The sequence below is a fragment of the Pelobates fuscus genome, chromosome 5 (genome assembly GCF_036172605.1).
Source record: "Pelobates fuscus isolate aPelFus1 chromosome 5, aPelFus1.pri, whole genome shotgun sequence".
Classification (NCBI taxonomy): domain Eukaryota; kingdom Metazoa; phylum Chordata; class Amphibia; order Anura; family Pelobatidae; genus Pelobates; species Pelobates fuscus.
In genome coordinates, this window is record NC_086321.1 from 279,629,696 (window position 1) to 279,655,621 (window position 25,926).

The 25,926-nt window shown below is 42.3% G+C and overlaps 1 protein-coding gene across 1 annotated transcript in view; it reads right to left on the bottom strand.

Annotated features, from left to right (window-relative positions):
- Positions 1-8,738, bottom strand: part of LOC134611453 (coiled-coil domain-containing protein 17-like) — a 38,281-nt gene extending 29,543 nt beyond the window's left edge. Inside the window, exon 1 of the mRNA XM_063455347.1 lies at positions 8,414-8,738. Within this exon, the coding sequence (XP_063311417.1) occupies positions 8,414-8,548 (135 nt within the window). The 5' untranslated portion in view covers positions 8,549-8,738. The remainder of the gene's footprint in view (positions 1-8,413) is intronic.
- Between the last annotated feature and the right edge of the window lie 17,188 nt (positions 8,739-25,926).

Below are 25,926 nucleotides of genomic sequence, written 5' to 3' on the forward strand. Positions count from 1 at the left end.
CCCTGCCCGTCTTGCGATGTGATTATGCCTGCTAACTCAGCAGATGCAGTCAGTATAAGCTTACAGGGCACCATTTTTTCCCCACACTACAGACTGGATGTATGTGTGAAAGCTTTGTTCTTTTTGGGTGGTAGGGATAAGTGGGTGGTCAATTGCCCTGTGCCCACTCTTTTTCCTTAGAAAGAAAAAAAAACAAAAAAAATAAACCAGTGCCCTGTCAGCTTCTTAACAGTCACTGCAAGACCACAATGAAAGATATTTTAAAAAAAGGGGAGCAGCAGCAGGGGTAATTTCATTAAGTAATTTATTTTTAAGGAGGTTGTACAAGGGGATAAGCACAGCAACACCACCATATTTTAGAATTTTTTTTCCCTAAAGAGGTAAATAAAGGCATTCCACACTAAGTGTAGACAGGGTTCATATGTGCAGTAAACTGTGATTACACACTGTGGATATTACTGAGGGTAGAAGCTTACACTTTCCAAAGCACAAATAGAAGCACATTGCAAATCAACTCTTACTAGAAATAATTATATATATATATATACACACACATACATTCATACAAAATCAGTAAAACTATTCTAAATCAGTAAATCAGTAAATCAGTAAAATAATTATATATATATATACACACACACACACACACATATATACATACATCCAAAATCAGTAAAACTATTCTAAATCAGTAAATGAATGTTCATGTAAATGCCACTGGTAGTAACTTTTTTCATTTCTTTTTAAATCGACCGGACGATGAGGGATTCGGTCTAGCCTGTCACTGTTGACTATTATATGCTTGTGGGTGGCGCTAGTAGTCGTGGAGGAGGTTGTGCTGATGATAAGTTGGGACAATGGTTCAGAATCACTTTCAGCACCAGTGGACCTGCTGCCTGCCCTAGTACTTTCTTGTTCTTCTCTCTCAATAATACAGACTTGTGGTATCTTTGCAGACGTTACTTCATACCGCCACTACTCTTCACTGGCTTGGAGATCAAGGCTAATGTTGATAGTGCTGGTGCAGGTGATTTAGATGGTGTTGGTACTTGTGGTGGTGATAGTAATATTGACTGTGGGTGAGCTACTTCTGCCACTATGAGTAGGTGCTGCTGTGTAAAGTGTGTGCACACTAACTGCTAAAAAAAAAATACTGGTCTGTTGCAGGTCCACACCATACTCTCCTCTTATAATGTATCTGGTTCATCATAATCAAGTAGCTCTTTGGCTAGTGGTAAGAGTTCTAGGTCTGTACTGGTGGAAGAAATAAAATCATCATCATCAGATTCATCACCACCACCAAGACCAGACATTGGAGGAAGGGGTTTCGGGTGTCAGGGAAAAAAAAAATAGTTTGCTTAGTCTTGGTCATTGATTCTACTGTGAGACTAACTTTAGCTCTATGCTGTATCTACTTCTAGCAACTAGTACTGCCAGGAGCACTATAGAATTATTTGAGTAGGAGATAGATTGTCACTTGGGTTCATTATGTAATGCATCCTACTGTGAGACTATTTTAGCAATATACACTTTTTAAAAAAAACATCATAATTTGTTTATATATAGTGTTATATCCTTCCTTTGAGGACTGTGGTGTCAGGAAAAACTTTTTTTTTGTTGCTTATTCTTTTCACTTATTTTGTGTGCACTATCTATATATATTGGGGTGTGTTGAGTTTCAATGGGAGAAGACTTATGTTGGCTTAGCTCCACAGAATGCCTCGACAATACTTTCCAGTAGACACTTACAGCCTGCCCCTGCTTTGGGCACAAGATTATGCCCTCACATAAGCAAAGTAAATTGTCAAACATTTGAAAAAATGGCTCCCAAATTAAACCTTTCTCAAAGAACCCAAGATTGTGGCTAGAATTCTACCATTGTTAGCCTCAGAGGCGGCATAGTCTGTCTGAATTAGACATAAATTGGCAACATTCAGACGACTCACCTGTAAGAGTTGATTGTGGAACTAGAACCAAAGAGCAAGCCACATTACTTCCTAGTGAATCATCACTTCCAAGGAAGACATGGAAATGGATGCAGGCTCCCAGAAAGGCTGCATTGCTTACAACAAATAATTGAAGAGAAGTCTGACAGGAAACTGGAGCATCAAAGTCATAAAAGAAGCCAGAATCAGTCCAAAGTCAAAGTTTGGAGAGGGCAGCTTAGAGTTGAAGATCCAATAGTCAGGAATCCAGTAGAGCAGAAGGGAAGTCATGAAGCGAGGTCTGCAGCGGATATGGAAAGCAAACACAGCAGGAACAGACTGCAGGTCACCTGGACAGGGAGCTACAGAATAACTGAGCACTTGGTCAGGGAAGCCTTGGGATTTTATAGCCAAAATCTGCCTAAGGGCGCATGCCCAGCGCAGTATACACAGCTGTATGCATTTCAAGTCCAGTCATAGGCACGGAGCACATTAGTGCAAATTTATAAAGCTCTCGGGAGAAAATTTATTTTGGAACGCAACTGCAGATGAAATAAAGTGACAGTATCGAATGTATTAAGAAAATAGAATTTAAATAAGGGAAATTAACTTTGGCAGTCTTTTGCAGCAAATAGATTTTTAAATAATGCATGAATGATTGGAATCTAGTTTCAGAATTGCAACACAAGAATATAACAATTGTAAAAAAAATAAGGAAATGCTTAATCAGCAGCAAACAATGTAGTCCAAAATAGTCCAAATGACTTCAAATGAGGAATGCTTAAAGGACCACTCTAGGCACCCAGACCACTTCAGCTTAATGAAGTGGTCTGGGTGCCAGGTCCAGCTAGGGTTAACCCAATTTTTTGTAAACATAGCAGTTTCAGAGAAACTGCTATGTTTATAAATGGGTTAAGCCTTTCCCCAAATCCTCTAGCGGCTGTCTCATTGACAGCCGCTAGAGGCGCTTGCGTGATTCTCACTGTGAAAATCACAGTGAGAGCACGCAAGCGTCCATAGGAAAGCATTGTAAATGCTTTCCTATGCGACTGGCTGAATGCGCGCGCAGCTCTTGCCGCACGTGCGCATTCAGCCGACGGGGCGGAACGGAGGAGGATCGGAGGCAGATAGCTCCCCGCCCAGCGCTGGAAAAAGGTAAGTTTTACCCCTTTTCCCCTTCCAGAGCCGGGCGGGAGGGGGACCCTGAGGGTGGGGGCACCCTCAGGGCACTATAGTGCCAGGAAAACGAGTATGTTTTCCTGGCACTACAGTGGTCCTTTAATTAGCAGTAAGTAGTATAGTCCATTAGACTTCAATAAGGTTGCCAAGCAGGTGACTCCTGTAGTACAAAGGAGCAGTCTCTTAGTATAAAGAAATAACTTGGAAATGAATTATCCTGGTATTTGAAGTGGTTGTAGTTGGTAGGCTCCAATAGCAATAATTAACACCACTGAGTAATTGGCAAATGATATTTCAAATAGATATAGCAAGTAGAATCTCAAAGGCAGACTTTGAATATCCCTTCTCCTTCCCAGAGACTTGAGGCTAGAACCAATTCGTAATTACAATCATAGGAGAACTTAATCTTTCCTTAATGAATGAAGCTAGCTAAGGTCCTGAAATCCAGTGTATATTGATTTATGGTTCCTTGAAGTAACTGAAGAGATGCAGGAATCCATAGTTAAGTCCGTTTCATGAGTGGCAGAGTAGAATGGAGCATAGCCAGGAAGAAAGCCAGAGGTTCAGTACAAAGCAATTCAAATGAGCAGAGTTCTGCAGCGAAACCGCAACAATGTAGTCAGAAGCAAGAGCACATCAAACACAGAAGATTAACAGAGAAAAAATGATTGTGCACCTGGTAGCAGGTGCAGCTTCCTTTTAACTCAGGAAGGGATGACATCACAAGCATATGGGGCCTGATCGCTAATTGTCTAATCAAATGGCTGGAATCAAATATGGAGGAATTCCCAAACAACATGGGGGAATCCTGACAAAATTCCACATACAGCTGTGGAGCCTGAATCATAATCAATGTGGACATCAATATGGACATTGCAGTCTCTAGATTGTTTCTCTGGATTGTGAGTCATAATTTACCTGACCCATGGACAGTGCACCAGGATGATATTGCGTGTTGCAGTGCAGAGCAGCGACCTCCCGCAGCTGGAGCCAAAGACATGATCCACCACGTGACCATGTAGGCACGCAGAAACGTAGGAGTGGGTAAGTCTCAGCAGATATAACATTACCTGACTCAGGAAGGAAGTTCAATAACATGTCTCAGTCCCTGAGATGTTTATTATAAACATGACGGTAGACATATCCATGGTACTGCATGAATTCATGGGCAGAATGGTAAAATGAATGAACTTTGTACTGCACATAACATGCTAATTCACAAAATCAAACATAAACTTGTTGACAATATAGCAGATGTGGAGGAATGTTGCAACAAAACTGATCACCTTCCCTGCTGTGGGGCTAGACATAAACAGTGGGATTACAAGAATTACTTTCTTGATTCTTTTATTCAGTGTTATAGTAACTTGCTCAATTTTGGTAATCAATGATAATTTTTATTTTGTTGACCTCCTTTTTAAAAAAAAATGTTTTGCCAATATATATTGTTTACTGTTAGTGGGTTTATTGCGAACAGCACACCCTTGAGCAGGAATCACAGCTCAGCTTACCATGACATCAATATTCTCTTGAAGGGAAACTCCAGTGCCAGCAAAACAATCCGTTTTCCTGTGACTGCAGGTCCCCTCTCCCTCCCACCCCCCAATCCCCGGTTGCTGAAGGGGTGAAAACCCCTTCAGTAACTTACCAGAGGCAGCGACGATGTCCCACATCGCTGCTTCTCCCTCCGCCCGCTCCTCCTAGTGACTGCGTCGGGTGGTGGGCGAGACTGATCCCGCCCACTGGCCTGGGAGACCTAATGCGCATGTGCGTGGCAATGCCGCGCATGCGCATTAGCGCTCCCCATAGGAAAGCATTGAAAATGCATTTCAATGCTTTCCTATGGGGAAATGAGGACGTCCAGCGACGCTCTAGCACAGGTTTCCTGTGCTATGATCCAGGAAGTGCCCTCTAGTGGCTGTCTAGTAGACAGCCACTTTTTTATAAAAAACTGCGATAATTACAGTTGCAGGGTTAAGAGTAGTGGGAGTTAGCACCCAGACCACTCCAATGGGCAGAAGTGGTCTGGGTGCATGGAGTGTCCCTTTAACACATCTATTAAAATAAATAAAACACAATTTATTGTGTTGTCACTTGCTGCCTTATTGTTTATTGCATATGTTAACGTAATATAACTTAGTACCCTATTTTTTAAATTTAAGTCATAGCTTACTATTCACAGTTGCGTCTTCTCCATACGCCTAAATACAAAGCCGTTTCTTCAGACTTATAAACAAATTTAATCTGAAAAGACTGGCTTGTTCTCAGCTTTTTCTCCAATGTATAATGTTGGTGCCTTATGTACACTACTGTTCCAATCTGATACAATACACCTGTCTCTCTACCCTCCTAAGGTTAAGGATGGTCTTGCCAGACTGGTTTAGTAGAAGTTAATAAAAGACTGTTTTGCAGTTCACTTATTTATCAATTACCATTATGCTTTTATTCTACACAAATCTGGCCTTCCATCTTGCAACATCATCTTTTTACGTCACCCATATGAACTATGTAACACACATCTTCTGTTGTTGATGTTCTTTACCTTTTATTCAACAAGTTATCAATAAATAAGTAAATTTACACTTGCCATGTATTTGTTTGTTATCCAAATTTTGTATTGTGTTGTTGTTGTATAGTATAGACATTTTCTAAATATTTCTAATCCTCATCTACACTAACTAGAATTCCTTCTGACCTTCCCTAGTACTCTTGAGTGCTAACTATCATCATATGACATATCTGGTGTAGTATGACTTCCCCACATTGATGGCCATTATAAGAACTCAGGAAGCAAAATGTTAAAATCTACCATCAAGCAAGTAGTTGAAACATAACTAACCATGCTGTATATATTTAATTTTACTACACAACTACCATTACATTTTAGCATGGGTATCATGAGTATTAACAGATCTCATAAACAATGAGTACTCTCCGATCTACGCAGAAGCAACCATAGCCAAAGTTTGTCTACAAGAGCCACATGTTCTAAGGGCATTAATTTGAAGGGGAATTTGTCTCAATACTAATCCATAAAGTTTGGGTGTTCGTTTTACCAAACTAATATACTGATAAAGAACAGAATGCATTTCTAATTTCATCAGTGAACACATTTACACCTGATGAAAATGTATTTATTTATAAAATATTTTACCAGGATGGATACATTGAGATTTCTCTCATTTTCAAGTATGTCCTGGGTCCACAAAACCTTGCATTGTTACAATAGGATACAATATTACAAAAATACAATATACAAACTATATATATATATACATACATACATACATACACACATATATATATATTTAATACATAACAGGTAATAAATATATTCAACCATGACAGGTGCATTCTGTGCTGAGATATATTGCCATAGATCTCTTAGTTTTTTTTAGATTGAATGAAGATTTGACTGTGTCCCTGAGGTTATTCCATAATTGCGGTGCTCTGTAGGAAAATGAGGATCAAGCCATTTTATTTTTGTATTGCGGTATGCTAAATATCGTGCTAGTACTGGATTGGAAGTTATAGGAGGTGGGAACAGTTGGGGAGAGCATTCTACTCAGCATTCTTCTTATGCACAAGGCTGGAAAGATGAAGAGTGCTTTGAGATTCCAACATTTTGAAAGTATATGAAGGGGAAGAGCTATACAGTGACATATGTGGTAACTTTAATTTTGTACCAGAGACTGAGTACAAAAAATGCACAAAGCTCCTTGTCCAATATGACCTCATGATGTATGGAATAATACCTTTCAGGTAGATATTGCATTTTCTCCAGTGTACAATAAGTATATTAGGATCGACATGTGCATTGTCTTTAGCCTTACCTGCCAAACTATTCTGTCAACAAAACTTTTTATACAATATCATGGTTGGACAATGCCCAAGTAGAAACATTTCTATAATGGACTACCCAAATAGAGGTAAAAGGGCTTGGCATATGAATAACAATAATGACATCTTTGTCGCCAATAGATGGTGTACCCACAAAGCAGTGAAACTAGGGCTACAGCTTGGCTCCCCAAAAATAAACAGAACACAGCTATAAACCTTTACAAATCTAGAATATAAAAAGAGAAACATATGGTGAGGAGATATTAAGGAGCCCATAGGAAAACAACTGAAGCTAACATGCCAGATCTAACGTAAAGTTACCAAATTTCATTGTAGTAAATATATACAAAAAATACTAAAAAAAAAAAAAAAAGCCAGAACGCCATTATAAGTGTTATTTGTTGTAAATTTTACCTCTGCGATTTTTAGTGTTGCATGCTCCTCTGACTGTCGTGTAATGGCAGACTTCCTAATGGATCAGCGGAAATTGTAAGATAACCACAGCCAATAGGAGGCCCAAACACACTTGGCTTACACAGAGAGCAAAGCCTCTAAATACTCTCTCCATGGAGATTTGGCCCAGGTGAGGTAAAATACAATTCAGCTTCAAAGCACTGTCATTCCGAAAGGTTTATTTAATAATTTTAAAAGCTTTTTTTAGGAGAAATCTCATATTTCTCTCCATTAAAAATGCAAAATTCACAGTATTTTTTTTTTTCACTTGCTAATAAAATAAGGAGTGGTATAGAAGTTTCTGTGAGGTTAAACATGCCTGCACATATTGTATAGTTCTGACAGTATCTGTATTTTGCTCAAAAAGTCACATTTTGAGAATACAGACTACGGAATGGAACGCAGACTTGTTTTTTTTAAATATATTATAATACTTATGTACCAAAATAAAAAAGCTGTGGAGCTGTTATGCAGGGTGTGTTCCCTGCAAATAGTTTTCTGTCCATTGACTACCAGTTGTCTTGTAAATAGAAATTAATACAAATATATAGAAAGGATATTCGCAAGCCACAAGTTTAACATGGAAAGAAAGCAACATATTACAATTCGGTGAAGTAAATGATGAAAGCTAGGTGTTTATAAAGGGCCAATAACTCAAACAGGACTATAAAAAATAATTTCTAGGTTGCAATAGATCAACAGACAAGTAGTTAGATTTAACCGGCATCAATGAAACATTACTTACATATATTTAAATAAATAAATAAATCCATATTTTACCATAGCTTAGTAATAAAGATTTGCATATATTTTGATGAAATGGCACATGATTTAGATAAAAGGGCTATCAGTGATCTGTTCAATATATTAAATAAAGCTAAGGAGAGGTATGTGCCACTACCCCAAATAAGGTTAAAACACAAACAAACAAAAAATAAGTTTAGTTTGTTAATAAAAAAGCAGTGATCTGTCATATTTCTAAACAAGGCAGAAGTGCAGTTTAGAATGATATTTACCATGTCCAATGGCGTTTGTGTTTCTCTTAATCTTCCGATGTCTCCTCCAATACAGAACTTTTCTCTGTGTTTTTCAAGTAATAAAGAGGACTTGAAAGTCATATTGCAGCTTGGGCATCTTAAATATTCTGTCATTTTAGCTAAAAGTCAATTAGGATACACCAGGCTGTACACGTGGTATAAATACCAAAATCTTCTTACAAAACTAAACTCATGAAGAATTCAGGTTATTTGTGCTTAATGGCCATCATAAAATGGACATTCTATCGTGGAGCATTTCCCTTTTTTTGTTCAAATTAGTTCATTCAGTTTACAAGACAAACTGCCAAAGGTTCTGGTTTTTTCACTTCCCTTCTGTGTTTGAACAATGCAGGTTGGATGGCAACCTGTGTTTGTGTATTAGTAGCTTTTCAACACTCCTTGGAGCACTTAAAATAATATCAATAGGTTCTTGATCGCCATCTACAGGCAAGCAGGATTACTATGCATTTTTTTCTGGTGTTTTTTTATTTTATTCGTGTATGTGCCTATTTATTCTTTTATTTGCACCACAATATTTCTTCTTGCACCTTCTTTATCATTGTATTTTCTTGTTATATTCTGGTTCCTTTTTTTCCACATATTCATCACGTCCAATGTGTAACAAGAAATTAAAAATAACACTTTTCTGAATCAGGTTAAGAACTTTTACTGTCTTTTTGTTTTAATGTACAAAAAAATAATTCATGGGGCGGGGCCGGTCCGCCATGCTGGTCGGTCGCAAGTTGGATGAGCTCCTGCCTGTTTCCCACCTAACGAACAAAAATTAAACAGAAAACCTGCCTAAATTCACTGGAAAATCTGCCAGCTGTCTCACGACGACAAACTTCCTACTCTGAAGACCTCAGATCCGACAGATGAGCACCCCAGCGGGGAGATCGTGTGCCCGGGGCCTGCGGCCTGCTGAAGCGGGGAGCGGGGTGGGCGGCCGCCGTCCCGCTCGACCGCTGAGAGTCTGGTGTGGATCCCGGGCGGATTGTTTCACTGGCCTTGTCACCCCCCCCTATGGACCGGTGGGGGTTATCCCGGTCCCCGATGGCCCTGCACGACCACCCTCATGGTCCTCGGCAGCTCAACAAAGCTCCTCCACTTCAAGCGAAGTCCCTAACAAGATGGCGGTGGGGCCTACGTCGCTCCCGCCATCCACAACACACGATGGAAACATTAACACTGTGGCGGAGTGTATACTCACCCGAATTGAGAATAGCTTTCAACGCTTCTGGGCACTACTGGAACAGCGCATGACCTCAAATCCAGTCCAAGCAGAAAAGGAGAGGACAGATGGGCTGGGGACGGAGCGACTGCTCCCGGGCGCTCCTACTTACCTACCCAGGCTGAGGGCCCAAAGGAGAAAGCCCTTAAAGCATCGCCCACCTCGCAGGAAGACCGCCCGCCGCTGGCGGCGGATGACCAACTGGGTCTCCCACTGCACCCGATACGGGAAAGCCTCGGACTCTCGTAGCCACCGAGCCTGTGGTTTAATGATGCAGCCCTCTCTAAAGGCCTGGGGCCGGAGGAAGATCCCGATCCGCATGCAGCGCTCTGCCACCTCCCGTGACCTGAAGGCTCCTGCAGCCACTCTGCCGAGAATAGGCATTGGATGACATGGACTGGTCTCCCAGCCGTGGGATTACACAGAAGTTGGCATCACTGTCATGTATATCCTGCCCGCGGCAGTTTACAGCTTGCCTCTGACTCTCACGATACTGTTCTGTGTCATACTTAATTTTGGTGCAGGAGTTTGCTTGAATTCCTTGAGGTTACACACTGCTTTCATTTTTTAGTTCAAAGTTTTCAATGTTTAGACCACTGTCTAGCTAAAGCATGCCAATATATGTCGCAGTTGAGTGTAACATAAAGTTTAAATATCGTCACATGTTCAGCTGCCTATTACCTAAAAATGTGAAGCTAACTAGTGCATTTACTCAGCATGTTTTCTTCCACGCATTGTTTTTTTTTTTTTTAATTATTTTTATTAGTACATACTGTATAACTCGTTTAAGCTCTGGTACTAATGAGAAGTCTGATGATACAGCGACATGTTAAAGCGTCACATGTTAAAGCGAAACATACTTAAGCGACACGTGTTAAAGCAACACATACTTAAGCGACACAAGTTACAGCGACTTATGTTAAAGCGACTAATGTTAAAGCGACTAATGTTAAAGCGACTAATGTTAAAGCGACTAATGTTACAGCGACTAATGTTAAAGCGACTAATGTTAAAGCGACTAATGTTAAAGCGACTAATGTTAAAGCGACTAGTGTTAAAGCGACTATTGTTAAAGCGACTATTGTTAACTTGGACATAGGATATGTCATTCTTACTAACCCTTATTTGCTACGGTTTTGCATAAATTCACACTCATACTTTACTTTAAAAAAAAAAAAAAAAGAGGCAATGCTAATCTGGAAATGTGACACAATACTGTTGTATTTATCCGAAGCTGTAACCCATTAGAACATTATCCTTGTTTTCTCTTATGTAACCTATCCCATATGCCTTCAATAAAAAACAGATTGACAAAAAAAAAAAAAATAATTCATATTGTTAATGCTTATTTTTTAGGTAAATGTTCCTCATTTGTCTTGTTCTTTTGCTTCTATTCAAGATATTTATAAATGATCTTGAAATGGTAATTGAAAGCCATGTTTCAATGTTTGCAGATAACATAAAACTCTGTAAAGCAGGAGCAGGACGTTGTTTTGCTGCAGAGGGATTTAGGCAGACAAGGGGACTGGGCACTGAAATAGCAGATGAAGTTTAATGTAGAAAAATGCAAAGTTATGCACTTCTGGTTAAAGAATGCACAAACAAATTACACCTTAAATGGTAGTAAATTAGGGAGCCGGTCCTAGGAACACAAGGACATCTGTCTTGGCCTCTTCCTCCGCTGTTGCCCTTGTAGTGTAGTGATAATGTGTCTTGGAGCAGGCTTGGCATGACGGGTTTGCCAGGCAATCGGGGCATTGGCGGCGTAGGTATTGTGGTCTTTGTCTGATTGTTCCTCAGAACTTCACCATTATACAGTCATAGGCCAAAGTATGCTGCATTTCATATGAGAGCTGCAGAGCGCGGGCAGTGAGTATTGAAGACCCTTGTGCAGCAGCCACGTTGGTAAGCAGGCCGCACCCTTGAGGTTGCTCGTTTCCCAGGATGGCTTGTAGAAGGTGAATTGAGCTGCACCCACAGGGTCCTAATGAGGCAGATGGCAGGCTTCAGTAGAGGGTTGGCCACCTTCAAATGTTAAGTAGGCCTCAAGACAGCCCGTCACAGCCCATTGCAGCACGGATTAATAGAAAACCAACCAGGGTATCGGCTATACCGATGCTATATAAATGATGGTAACAATAATAAGGAAAATAAAGGAGCAAAAATTCAGAAAAAGAAATATAAAGTGTTGGAAAGATGGATTACATTGGAGCACTACAGAAAATGAGGAAAAGGTCACCAAGGTATAAAAGATACAGTAACATGTTATATCTAACAAGATGGTGTATGCACAGAAAATGACTCTCAAAATATCACATCTCCTACATCCCTGCAAAGACTTCTCATAAACTAACTCAGTCGCAGGACCAGTTAAATCTTCATAGAGCATTTGGCACAGATAGAGCAGAAAAACATCCTCAAGATCCTTTCATACAAACTAACATCTCTATGGACTGCAGATATACACCAATCTAGTAATCAGATGCTATGTTAGGTGCCAAAAAAGACATAGGGGCTTCTGCCAAGGGTACATTTTATGGCCTCTTCTGCACATACTGACATAAGGTCACCTTAAAACTAGACCTATACAATACCATAGGTCCAACCCTAAAGCCTAATGTGTCTATAAAACACACTGTGACAAAATGAATTACAAGAACCTATATTCATAAACTACACACCTGCTTCACTAAAGTACCTAAATACAAAGAAAATAAAAAATCACTGTTTAGTAGATTTACACCCAATGATAACGTGCATGTATTTAATTATGAATTTGTTCCATTGTGGGTATATCTATTAACAAAAGCAGCAGATCTCCTGTCTACCGCCTTTACAAGCCTTCCCCTTCTAACCATGCCCACACTTTCTGGGACTGTCCGATCAGTCTTTGCAAAGTAGGTGCTCTGGGCAAGAGCATTTTTATTCAGTTTAGCTCCACTGAGGTAACAAAACCAGGAAGTAACAGCATCTGCTGTCTGCTTGAAACAAGGTTAATATATATTTTTTAGAAAAGATATTGAATCTGCACTTTTTGTAAAATGCAAAAAAAAAAAAAAGAGGACACACATTATTATGGAATTTGTGGCTAACAATGAAATGTTCCCAAAATTAGGCCCAGAGATATTCAGGATGCCACATACATTCCTCTCAACAGTCCCGCTTCTGGTGTGACAGTCCTGATTTTGGTGTTCTGTCCCGCTGTTCATCATTTGATGGGGATAAGGTACACGCACAGTGTGAAGCAGGCACCAGGACCATGCAGGGAGTGCTTCAGGAGCACTCCCTGCATGGTCCTGAAGGTTGTGGTCTGGCCATAAAGCCCGTTAGACACCCCAGAAATGAGTAGCCAACATATGAGCCTCTATAATGGAACTAAAAATAATGTGATGCTCAGCCAAGCACACCTATCAGGGGCAGATAGAGAGCTCAATCCCTGAAAAGATACTGCTTGATTGTAGTATGATGGATGGAAAAATGTGTCTATATACTTATATTGTGCTGCTCTTCATATCAGTAATACAGTGTGTACATATTTCGAGCTCTCTTATGTAGCCCACTCTATTAACATTACCAAATCAATTATCCATACAATCTCATTCCCATTGTTATCAACTGGCTTCACTTTACATTAAAGAGAAACTATAATGCCAGGAAAACAAACTAGTTTTCCTGGCACTATAGCTTCTCCCTCCGTCAAGGTCCCTCCCCCTCACACCCCCACCCCCCATGGTACAGAAAAGGTTAAAAATCCATTCTGTCACTTACCTGGGTCCAGCGCCGATATCCCTTGAAGTCAGCCGGCAGGGGAGACCTAATGCACATGCGCGACAATGGCCGCACTCACATTAGGATTTCCCTATAGGAAAGCATTATTCAATGCTTTGCTATGGGGATTCCGGTGACGCTGAAAATCCTCATGCGTAGCGTGAGGATGTCCAGCACCCTTTAGCACCCATATGTCCCTCTAGTGGCTGTCTGGTAGACAGGCAGTAGAGGAGGAGTTAACCCTAGCAGGTAATTATTTCAGTTTATTACAAACTGCAATAATTACATGCTCAGAGTTAAGGGTGATCGGACACTGCACCCACACCACTTTAATGAGCTGAAGTGGTCTGGGTGTCTATATTGTCCCTTTAACCAAGTATATCTTCACACCATTTATATCCCCACAAATTTTCCCACTCTTCCCAAAACTTGCAAGTGTGTTTCTGGAAGAGGAAGGTAGAGCAGGGGAGGCTCAATGTTGGGGTGCTACAGTGACACACAGTTGCACAGGGAGCTTATCATCCAGGCATGTATGTGTAGGAGGAAACCAGGATAGAAATGCCGTAATATCACTTTTTTGAAGCAACACGCATGTATTATAAGCTGCAGTTTATTGGGGTGGCAAAACAGAAGATCATAATCCTAACAGTCTTGTAAAATTTAAGATTATTGAAACATATGGCCCTATTCACTACTCCCTGGCAATTGCCCCCACTGCTAACACTCACATGCCTACATTCCATTTAACCCCCTCCCTTTCCAAAATAGATATTGACATTGAATTATCTTCCTAATTGTCCCTATATTATAACTCCACATTCTTCAGCAATTACCTTCTCCCTGACACAGTGCACTGATAATTTTCTCAGTTCACCCCCAAAAGAGAACCCCATATTCCTCTGACGGTTAAACACCTCCGGTTCCTCAATTATTATCACCTAAACATCAAGTAGATGAATTTCTTCACCCTTATGCACCTCTTAACATGTATATATACCAAGACTCCTCTAAACCTTCCCAAAACACAACAAAAACAGAAACATTTACAAATATAATATAAACAGGGACATAGGGCAGTATTGTATATACACCAAATATATATCTGAATTGATGCACTCTAAAAGATAGTTTGCTTGTAGGCATATCTCATGGAATGAGCATAATAACTCAATTTTCTCCAGATCACTTAAGAACATACAAATAGAAAAAGGAAAATATAAAGATGGTGCAGAGCTTTAAGATACAAATCACTCTTCAATATGAAATGCACTTACAGGATTGAAATTGAATACAAGCACATTAAAAGTACAACCAGAAATCAAGAGCGCCAACCAGGGCCAGATTAAAAGCCCATTGCTTTTTCCTGGTGCTGACAATTATGATGGGCCTAATTACAGAATCTTATCGACAGAAAACACAGAAAAAACAGTTATACAGTACCAAGTGTCATGTATCTGGTGGAGGTGGTGCTGGAGGGAAACTCACAGAATATACCCTATGCTAATCTCTCGCTATCATATTTCAAGTAAATCTATACCCCCAAGCAGCAGTGTCCGCTGATGCTGAATTTCAGTGGACAGGGTAAAAGGGTGGGCCACTGATGTGAATCACGTAATCAGAACCGCCCGAAGGGACAAACATGCGCAAAAGGGGGCATGTCTGCATGAAGAATAGATGGTGAATGCACGTCAGGCTGCCTGCCAATCATGCAGGATGTCCAACCAAGGGCATACTGTGCCAACAGCACCCTGAGCTTGGCATAAATGTGTCTAATGATGCGCTAAATCTACACTTTCTAAGGACTGTCCTATAGCACTCGCTGGTCCACTCTTCTCCTAATCTTCTGACCAGCAGGCAGATGCTTCTTATACAGTCTGTGACAGAGAAAAGGTGTATATAATTGTCAGGGCTCCGCGGGCAGCGGTGAGGGGAGGCTGCAATCCTCTCGCAGCACTCACCCTCGGTCCGTCGCCGCCCGCGGTCCCCTCTCCCCTTACCGATAAGCGAGCGGCGTCCTCTCCTCTTGACACGCCGCTCGCGTCCTCCTCTCCTCCTCCCAGCGGCAGCATGTCTAACGCTGCACGCTGGGAGCCGGCACTATTATCTAAGCGCCAGGGTCACTCACGTGACCCGGCGTTAAAGCTACAGTGCAACAAACACAGTGGGGGGTATAGATATCCCCACGTGTGTTTGTTAATACTGATTGGTGGTTAGCCAATCAGGATTCAGGCTAGGATTTAAATACTTACCTTTCCTGTCTATCTGTGCCCTGTTGTGGTCTTTGCTTTATGGTATCGATTGTGAACGTGTGCTTTCTAGTTACGTACCCTCTGGCTTGTTATACTGACTTTGTGACTTTCTCCTACCCTTTGACCTCGGCTTGTTTCTCGTTATTCTGTTTTCTGGTTCCCCTTACTCGGCTTGTCTCCTGACTATTCTTTGTGTGCTTAGCCCGGCCACTCTAAGGACCGGTACAGCACACTTTCTGTGTGTGTGTCTGTGTGTGTGTTAGCGTGTTGGGTTCCCCGGAATCGTGACAATAATGAGTGTAGAAGAAAGGGAACATGCCACAGAGTTAGAGAGACTGAAGCAGCAAGAGTGCGCAAAGTCAGCTTTACCTTAACTAATTTCATTGTCAGCCAGGCCACACCAGTTTTTTCCTCAACAAAGTTTCCATACTTAAGCAAGAGCATGTGAAGAGTAAATTAATGGGCCTATTCCATGGGTATGGGCCTGGAGCTGCAGCTCCTTCAGCCCCTATGACTTTGCACCAACCAGTGGCGTACATACCAGGGTCGCAGGGGTCGCGGCTGCGACCGGGCCCGGCCCACCAGGGGGCCCGGCCGCCCTGCGACCCAGGTATGTAGGTCACTGGGCCAGCCTCTTCTGCTGGGGGGCCCAGGAGCCGGCCACCTCCGGGGCCCCCGAGGCTGGCCCTGCTGTCACCCGGCTGGCTGGCGGGCGCGCGAGGGAGCACTGTCCCCTGGGTGCTCCCTCTTCAGCTCCCTCACGCACCGCACTGAAACCGGAGCCGGAAGATGACGTCATCTTCCGGCTCCGGCATCAGTACGCGGCGCGCGAGGGAGCTGAAGAGGGAGCACCCAGGGGACAGTGCTCCCTCGCGCACCCGCCAGCCAGCCGGGTGACAGCAGGGCCAGCAACACCACTGGACCCCAGGGAATCCCCCTAGCTCTCCCACAGGTAAGGAGGCTGCGGGGATTAAAAAAAAAAAAAAACTTTGAGTGTGTTAGTGAGTGTGTTAGTGTTAGTGAGTGTGTGTGTTAGTGAGTGTGTGTGTTAGTGAGTGTGTTAGTGTTAGTGAGTGTGTGTGTTAGTGAGTGTGTGTGTTAGTGTTAGTGTGTGTGTTAGTGAGTGTGTGTGTTAGTGTTAGTGAGTGTGTGTGTTAGTGTTAGTGAGTGTGTGTGTTAGTGTTAGTGAGTGTGTGAGTGTGTGTGTTAGTGAGTGTGTGTGTTAGTGAGTGTGTGTGTTAGTGTTAGTGAGTGTGTGTGTTAATGTTAGTGAGTGTGTGTGTTAGTGTTAGTGAGTGTGTGTGTTAGTGTGTGTGTGTTAGTGAGTGTGTTAGTGAGTGTGTGTGTTAGTGTTAGAGTGTGTGTGTGTTAGTGAGTGTGTGTGTGTTAGTGTTAGTGAGTGTGTTAGTGTTAGTGAGTGTGTTAGTGTTAATAAGTGTGTTAGTGTTAGTAAGTGTGTTTGTGTTAGTGTGTGTGTGTTAGTGAGTGTGTGTGTTAGTGAGTGTGTGTGTTAGTGTTAGTGAGTGTGTGTGTTAGTGTTAGTGAGTGTGTGTGTTAGTGTTAGTGAGTGTGTGTGTGTTAGTGAGTGTGTGTGTGTTAGTGTTAGTGAGTGTGTGTGTTAGTGTTAGAGAGTGTGTGTGTGTTAGTGAGTGTGTGTTAGTGTTAGTTAGTGTGTTAGTGAGTGTGTGTGTTAGTGTTAGAGTGTGTGTATTAGTGAGTGTGTTAGTGTTAGTGTTAGTGTGTGTGTGTGTTAGTGTTAGAGTGTGTTAGTGTTAGTGAGTGTGTGTTAGTGTTAGTGAGTGTGTTAGTGAGTGTGTGTGTTAGTGTTAGAGTGTGTGTGTTAGTGAGTGTGTTAGTGTTAGTGTGTGTTAGTGTTAGTGTGTGTGTGTGTGTGTGTTAGTGAGTGTGTGTGTTAGTGTTAGAGAGTGTGTTAGTGAGTGTGTGTGTTAGTGTTAGAGTGTGTGTGTGTGTTAGTGTGTGTGTCTGTTACTGAGTATGTTTGTGTGCGTCTGTCACTGAGTGTGTGTCTGTCTTAAGCACTTACCTTTCTCCAGCGCCGGACTCCCTTAACGCTGGGGATCTCTCCGTCCCCATCCGCCTCTCAGCTCCGAATGCACATGCGTGGCAAGAGCCACGCGCGCATTCAAACCGCCCATAGGAAAGCATTACTCAATGCTTTCCTATGGACGTTCAGCGTCTTCTCACTGTGATTTTCACAGTGAGAATCGCAGAAAATCCTCTAGCGGCTGTCAATGAGACAGCCACTAGAGGCTGGATTAACCCTCAGTGAAACATAGCAGTTTCTCTGAAACTGCTATGTTTTCAGCTGCAGGGTTAAAACTAGAGAGACCTGGCACCCAGACCACTTCATTGAGCTGATGTGATCTGGGTGTCTGTAGTGGTCCTTTAAGTGTATGTGTTTATGCATGCACTGGCATACATACCGCGTTCGCACGGGTCGCAGCCCTGCGACCAGGTGCCCGCCGCCATGTGTTGCGGCCCCAGCCTGCGCAGAGTAAGCGCTCGCGCGGGGGGAGGGGGGGCCCTGGATCAGTTTTCGCACCGGGGCCCCATGGGTTGTGTGTACGCCACTGGCACCAACCCCATAATCCAGAGGAACCAGGAACAGAGAATACACTCTTCTTCCAAACATGCTAAAAACTGATGCAAAAATAAATATGTTGTGTCTTTTTTGGTGGCGTATAAAGTCATAAAACAGTCCCCCTGTCTGCAGCCTGATCCACCCACATTTAACAAGACTGTTCATCTCTGCTCCAATCAAATGCTTCTCATTCAGAGTTATTGAGGACTTGTGCCATATGTGCAGCAATTGCTATAATTGCCAATCAAATCCTTTTTTCTTTTGTAATAGCATTAGGCACTTCAGCCACCATGCTGTATGTGTTGATGTTGAGCATGAAGACCTTTGAAAAATTAATCAGAATGGAGAATTTAGGGATCCAGCTACTATCACTAAAAACATAAATAAAACAAAACATAGTGCAATGTGTTTTGGTTATCAAGTAGAAAGACACTTATGGTTGCACTCACAAATTTGTGGTGATATACAAGCCTTGTTATCATGGAAGGCACCTTGATGGCTTATATATCACATCAAATTTGTGAGTGCAACCATAAAGTGCCTTGCTACTTGAAAACCAAACCGCATTGCACTAAGTTTTTTTTTGTTTTGTTTTTTAGTAATAGCAGCTGGTTTCCTAAATTGTGCATTCTGTTTATATCTTGTGATTGGTTACTTTATTGGGAGGTAACCAGAGGGAAGCTGCATATCCAAAGATAAGTTTGGATAAGGTGTTACACGGGTGATAAGGTGGAACTGTTATATTTTTTACTTTGAAAAATGAAGCATGTAAGGGGGAAGTGGTTTAGTGGCTATCTGTCTAACAGCCACTACAGGTATTTCCGTCCACACAAACATTTCTCAGAAAAGTCAGTGTCTTACATTGTTCAAGAAAAGGGACAGCACCTATATGCCAAAACCATTACATTAAGATGTAGTAGTTTTGGTGTGTATATTGTCATAACTTATGGCTCTCACTGAGGAGTAGTGGTGGTGTTTTTTTTTTTTTATTCTTTATTTTTACTGTGCATGAATAACAACCGTTTGTCAGCAATGCCACAACAGCATAATCCAGCACTTTGTACATACATATACATATATACATATTTGGTAACTGTTATATAGCATTTAGATGGAACATACACATTTTTATATTAGTAAAGCAGGCTAGGCATACGTAGGTTCTTCGCATTAATTATAATGAGTTACGTTTCCGCTTCGTAAAAGTAGATTATAGTGAACATTTCTATTGCATATCCTCGCTTATAGGGAGAAATAATAAGAGAAATAAAAAGATAGGGCCAATTAGTTGAGACATGTACAGACATATGCCGCTTACGGTCTAAAACACCGATATAGGTCAGTGCATGTTATAAAAATAATAGAAAAATACAAAATAGAAAAATAAAATAAAAAATAATAGAAAAGTAAAATAAAATAAAAAATAAACGCTTCGCTAAGGGAAACTAAAACTTAGGCTTAGCATACAAGGCGTATAGGCATATAGGCCAGTAAGTTTCTGCTTGTCCACATAACAATCACGCTAGTAAAATAAAAAAAAATTAAACATGTAAAGTGAGTGATACAGGCTAAGTCTAGCTGTTGTCTCTTACAGTAAGTTACGCTTGCTTAGTTTAAGCTGTTAAACATTGCTAGTGTGTCTTAGGGTTAAATGTAAAGATCCGCTGGGTAATGTAGACATGTAAACATTTCTATGACATATTAAGTTAAATAAGGATTAACAGTAGTTTCCCATTAGCTAGTAAACATCACTATTACCCTAAGCATCTCGATTAATAGTATAGTGCTGTAAGAGGTAGCCAGGACATGTGCTATATTTGTTATATTTGTGTGATGGTGTCGCTTATCTGGGATCACTCCCAGGTTGCTTGCCCGGGAAGGCAGGGCACCCGTTACAGTGGGTACACACACAGTTTACACAGAGGATTGCAATTTTACCGTTGTTAGCTAGGCATGAGTGAAAGTGGGTTGGCAAACCCTGCATTATTAGTGTGCCCTTTATGCTAGCTTAGTTATGTGTTACAATGGGAGAGATAGAAGCTGTGGTCCGCGGCTCAGTGTACAAACTTAAGTGTGTTCAGGCCAGACATCGATCAATAGGTATAATATACTGTCACCCAGATTGATCAATAGTTCGTGAGTCTGTATGTGTTTCAGGTACCGCCGTCTTGGTGGGTCCGGCGATGCGTGGATGGTAGAGGACAGATGGTCGGTCAATGCCTGCTCCAGCTTGTCGGCTTGATTTGGTGCAAGCGTCCTGTTAGGCTTAGGTGCTAGCAATGTCTCTCCAGATGTGACTCTTAAGTTAGCCTCTGTTGGGGACTTACAAAAATAAGGTCTATAAGGTCTTGGGTGTTCTCCAAGAGCAATGTTGAGTCCATCGCCTCCTTATGCGGCCCTCTTCGCTTGGCGGCATGGTTGTGAGTGTAGTGCGTACTGGTGTATCTGCCGCTTTAGGTCTGGTAGGCCTCCATTGTTGCCCGCCTATCTCGTGGCAGGTTGCTGTCACTTGTAGGAGATCGTTTGAAGAGCATCGGTGTGGTGGAGCCATCACCTCCTCTGGCCTCTCTGACCTGAATCTGGTCGTGATGCTGTGTGCTCAGTGCTCTACAGTTATGTGCTCCCTTCTGCTTACTTCGGCGCGCGTGGCAGCCGCCATCTTGCGTGGTGCAGTGAGGCCCTCGAGAGTGCCGGCGGCGCCTTGGTGTTTCAGCTGCCATGCCCTCGGGCGAGGACCGGGATCACCCCCCCGGTCCATAGGGGGGGGGACAGGGCCGGGTCCGCTCAAGCTCGAGCCCCAGTCTGGGCGCTGTGTGGCAGGATAGCGGTGCGGCGGCCGTCCGCCCCGCTCACCGCCAGAGAAGCCTCAGTCGGGACGAAGCCTCCTCCTCCAGGGGACTGTAGCCTGGGAGGCCAGCCTCACCCTGGCACCAGCAGATCCTCTGCTTTGGGCAGTGTGGTTTTCGGTCAGCTTTTGGAAGAAAATTTCGTTTTTCCAGCGTATTTCGTGCTGTGTAGCAGGAGCCTCTGTTGCCTGCGACCGTCCAGCTCGGCGGTCCGGCCCCGCCCCGTAGTGGTGGTGTTTTACACCCAGCAGCCATAATGGAAAAAGTCAAACCATTCTAAAATGGTTTATCTACTTTCAATAAGGGGTTGCCCAGGCACACTTGTAACCATAACTACTACAGCATGCCATGTAGCACAGGTTTAGAGAATGAGAAATATGATGAATTAAAGGGGGTAATGTCAGGTTCTTTTGAGCGTTTATGACTTAATGGAGCTTATGGCAGAGGAGTGAACTGATGGAGCAGGGGAATGAGAGTGACATTTGTAGTACAGGTACGTATGAAGAAAGGTGGAGTTAATTAAGCAATAAGTATATAAATGTATAAAAATGGTATAAAAAGTCTATGAAGGAGATGAAATGATGAGGTTATAGAGGAGAATCGATACTGGTGGTACAAATTAACTGAAGGTGATGTAGAAGGGCGAAAGGAGTGAGAGGGGCTGATCATAGCAGATGGAGAGACATTTTCATGTTTATATGAACAGTATCTAGTACTGTGATTCTTAAAGGGGCAATATGATTCCTATTTGGGACATTTTTTAAGCCGGCTAATGTAATTTACCCCCATCAAACCATACATTTTTGAAAAGTAGACACCCTAGGGTATTTCAAATGCTGATATTTCAACACTTTCCATGCACTAATTCTACCACCAGTCAGGGGCGTACCTAGAGTATTTGGCACCCCCCCCCTCCACCTCCCAACTTTAAAATGTAAAAAACAACCACAATTTTTTTTAATGTATTTAGCACTAAGCAGTGTTTATGCTTTTAAATGTAAGCATGTTTTTGTATGGAGTGAATGTAGGATGTGTCTCTGTATGTGGTGTTGGCGTTTGAATGCAGGCATGCATTTTTATGTAGTGTGGTGTTTGAAGGCAGTGGTGTGGTTATATATAATGGTGGAGTTTGTATGTAGTGTTGACGTTGAAATGCAGGGGTGTATTTGTGTGTAGTGTTGGCGATATTCTGAGATGTATGCACATATACACATACACCCACCTAAATACACACTGACACACATGCAGATACATAGACACATAGGAACAATATATAGGGGGTGGGCACATAAGATACCACAATCCAAACTGGGGGGACACTAAAACTTTTCACTAGGGGATGGGGTAATGTGCTGCCATTGGCTGTTTGATGCCAGCATGCAGTGCACATTGGCATCAGTCAACAAATTTGCATATAATTCACATTAGCCACCCAGATTTCTTGTTCGTGGGCTAGCTGACACCTCTTAACGTCGATCTTTGTTTATCAGATAACTCCCTTATTTGCTATCCTTATGTGGGATTGCCATATTTAAGGACACCAAATAAGGATAAGGGAGCTATCTGCTAAACAGCACCCTAATTTGGTATCTTTAAATATGGAAATATCACATAAGGACACCAATTTAGAGAATTATCAACTAAACAGCTAAACGATCAATTTAAAAAAAAAACAACACTTTTCTTAATTTTTTGTTTAGTAGATAACGCCCTTATTTGTTATCCCTATATGGGATTGCAATATTTAAGGACACCAAATAAGGGAGCTATGTACCAAACACATATACATTTATATACACACACAATAACACAATAGGTGTATGTCTGTGTGTGTATATCTGTGATTGTGTGTGTGTGTGTGTGTGTGTATGTATATATATATATATAAATATATACATATATATACATACACACACGTGTGTATGTATGTGATGTTTGCGTGTGTATATCTAATTATGTGTGTGGGTCTGTGATTGTGGATGTCTGTGTTTATGTGTGTGGCTGTGTGTGTATCTCTGTAGTTAAGTGTGTGTGTGTGTATATATGTATATATATATATATATATATATATATATATACATATATACACACACACACACTGTGTGTATCTCTGTAGTTAAGTGTGTGTGTGTGTATATATGTATATATATATATATATATATATATATATATATATATATATACATATATACACACACACACACTTAACTACAAAGATACACACACAACCACACACATAAACACAGACATCCACAATCACAGACCCACACACATACAATTACAAACACACATAATTGGATATAAACAAGCAAACATCACATACATGCACACATTTAATAATTAAGAGGTCCACCCAGCCTCCCTACCTTGCTCTGGGAGGGCTAGAGTGAATCATCAGTCCCTGGTAGTCAGTGGTTGCTGCTGGGATCTCTGTGCTCTTCATGCACACGTCCCTTGCACATCCTGTAATATGACGCAGATGCCGACTCACTGCAGGGCGAAGACAGTCAGATACAGTCAGATGTACACAGTTATACGCATATACTGTCAAATACAGCCACATGCACACCGTACCAAACACATAGTCACTTGCACACTGTCAAACGCACAGCTGCAGGTAGACAGTCACACACACACAGTTACAGACAGACAGTCACACACACACAGCTACAGGCAGACAGTCACACACACACACACACACACACAAACACAATTACAGGCAGACTGTAAAATAGTTACAGGCAGCACACAGTCACACACACTCAGTGACATGCAGACAGTCACACACAGTCACAGGCAGACAGTCATACACAGTCCCAGGTAGACAATCACAGGCAGACATTCATACATACAGGCACAGGCAGACAGTCACCAAAAGTCAGTCTCAAGCACAGTCACACTCAGTCCCAGGTAAACTGTCACAGGCAGACATTCACAGGCATAGACAGTCACAGATGCAGTCCCAGGTAGACAGTCACAGGCAGACATTCACACACAGTCACAGACATTTACAGGGAGACAGTCATAGACACAGTCACAGGCAAACACACAGTCACAGGCAGAGAGTCACAGGCACAGTCACAGGCAGACATTTACACACACAGGCACAGGCAGACAGTCACAGACGCAGTCACAGGTAGACAGCCACAGGCAGACATTCACACACAGTCACAGACATTTACAGGGAGACAGTCATGGAAGCAGTCACAGGCAGAGAGTCACAGGCAGACAGTCACAGACACAGTCACAGGTAGACAGTCACAGGCAAACATTTACACACACAGGCACAGGCAGACAGTCACAGATGAAGTCACAGGTAGACATTCACACACACAGCCACAGACATTTACAGGGAGACAGTCATAGACGCAGTCACAGATAGTCACAGGCAGACATTCACACACACAGTCACAGGCAGACATTCACACACACAGTCACAGATAGTCACAGACAGACATTCACACACACAGTCACAGATGCAGTCACAGGTAGACATTCACACACACAGTCACAGATAGTCACAGACAGACATTCACACACACAGTCACAGACGCAGTCACAGGCAGACAAAAGTGGAGACCACCCAGAATACGTATAATAAATGAAATACAAAGGGACAACCTGATATGGGTCAAATTCCCTAGAATGGGATCTGTGTGAAAATGAAAAACACTTTCATAGCGTAAAAAAGTAAATATAAATGGTGTTTAAAGTGAGATTAGAAATGCACTCACAAACAAACGGTTATTCAGGCCTTTCACCCTCTCAGGGGTAATGTGATGAGCACAGAGGTCCTCCAGCACGATATATGTGGATGTAAAAAATGCAATATAGTGAAGAATGTTTAGAAATATATAAATTCACATTTATTCATTGCACTTACACATTGCACTTACACTTCACAGGCAGACATTCACACACAGTCACAGATAGTCACAGACAGACATTCACACACTCAATCACAGGTAGACATTCACACACACAGTCACAGATAGTCACAGGCAGACATTCACACACACACACACACACACACACACACAGGCAGACAGTCACAAGCAGGCTCATACACACACTCTCTCTCTCTCTTACTTACTTACTGGTGGAGGAGTGGAGTCAGTGAGTCCCTGGTGTGTTGGAGTTGGGGAAGCAGGGACTCCTTCCTGCTTCCCCTCAGTGTGCTGCAGTGAAAGGCAGCAAATGGAGGCTGGCTGTAGCTCCGCCCCGCATCCAGTTTGGCTTCACCTCCACAGCCGAGTTGGTTCCGCCCCCAATTCGCCGTGCAGTACTTCTGTACTGCTGAATTCCCAGCCCCTGCGTGTGTGAGCTGTGTGGCTCCCGGCGCCCTGTGCAGCCACAAGGCTCATAGAGTCACAAGCCACGCCAGCCCTGGAGGCACCCCCTAACTGGTGGCACCCGGGGCGGACCGCCCCCCCCCCCCCCCCCTTAGTACGCCACTGCCACCAGTCTTTGTCAAACTTTTGGGTAGTAATTTTTTTTTCTCACATTGTAGTTTAGGCATGGATTCTCAGTTCCTGTTATGTGTTACTGACAAAGAACACCCCAATATGTGTTCATCAACATCTGAGTACAACAGTACCCCCAATGTACAGATTTGATGGGTTTTTGCAAACTTACAGGGGTCAAATGTAGGGCTTTCTCCTTTTCCATGTTTGCACATTGAAATTTGGCAGATTGGTTTGCTGGACCTATGTTGTCTTTGAGACCATATGGCAGCCCAGAAATGAAAATTAACCCCAGCATAACATTTGCAAAAGTAGACAACCCACGGTATTCAA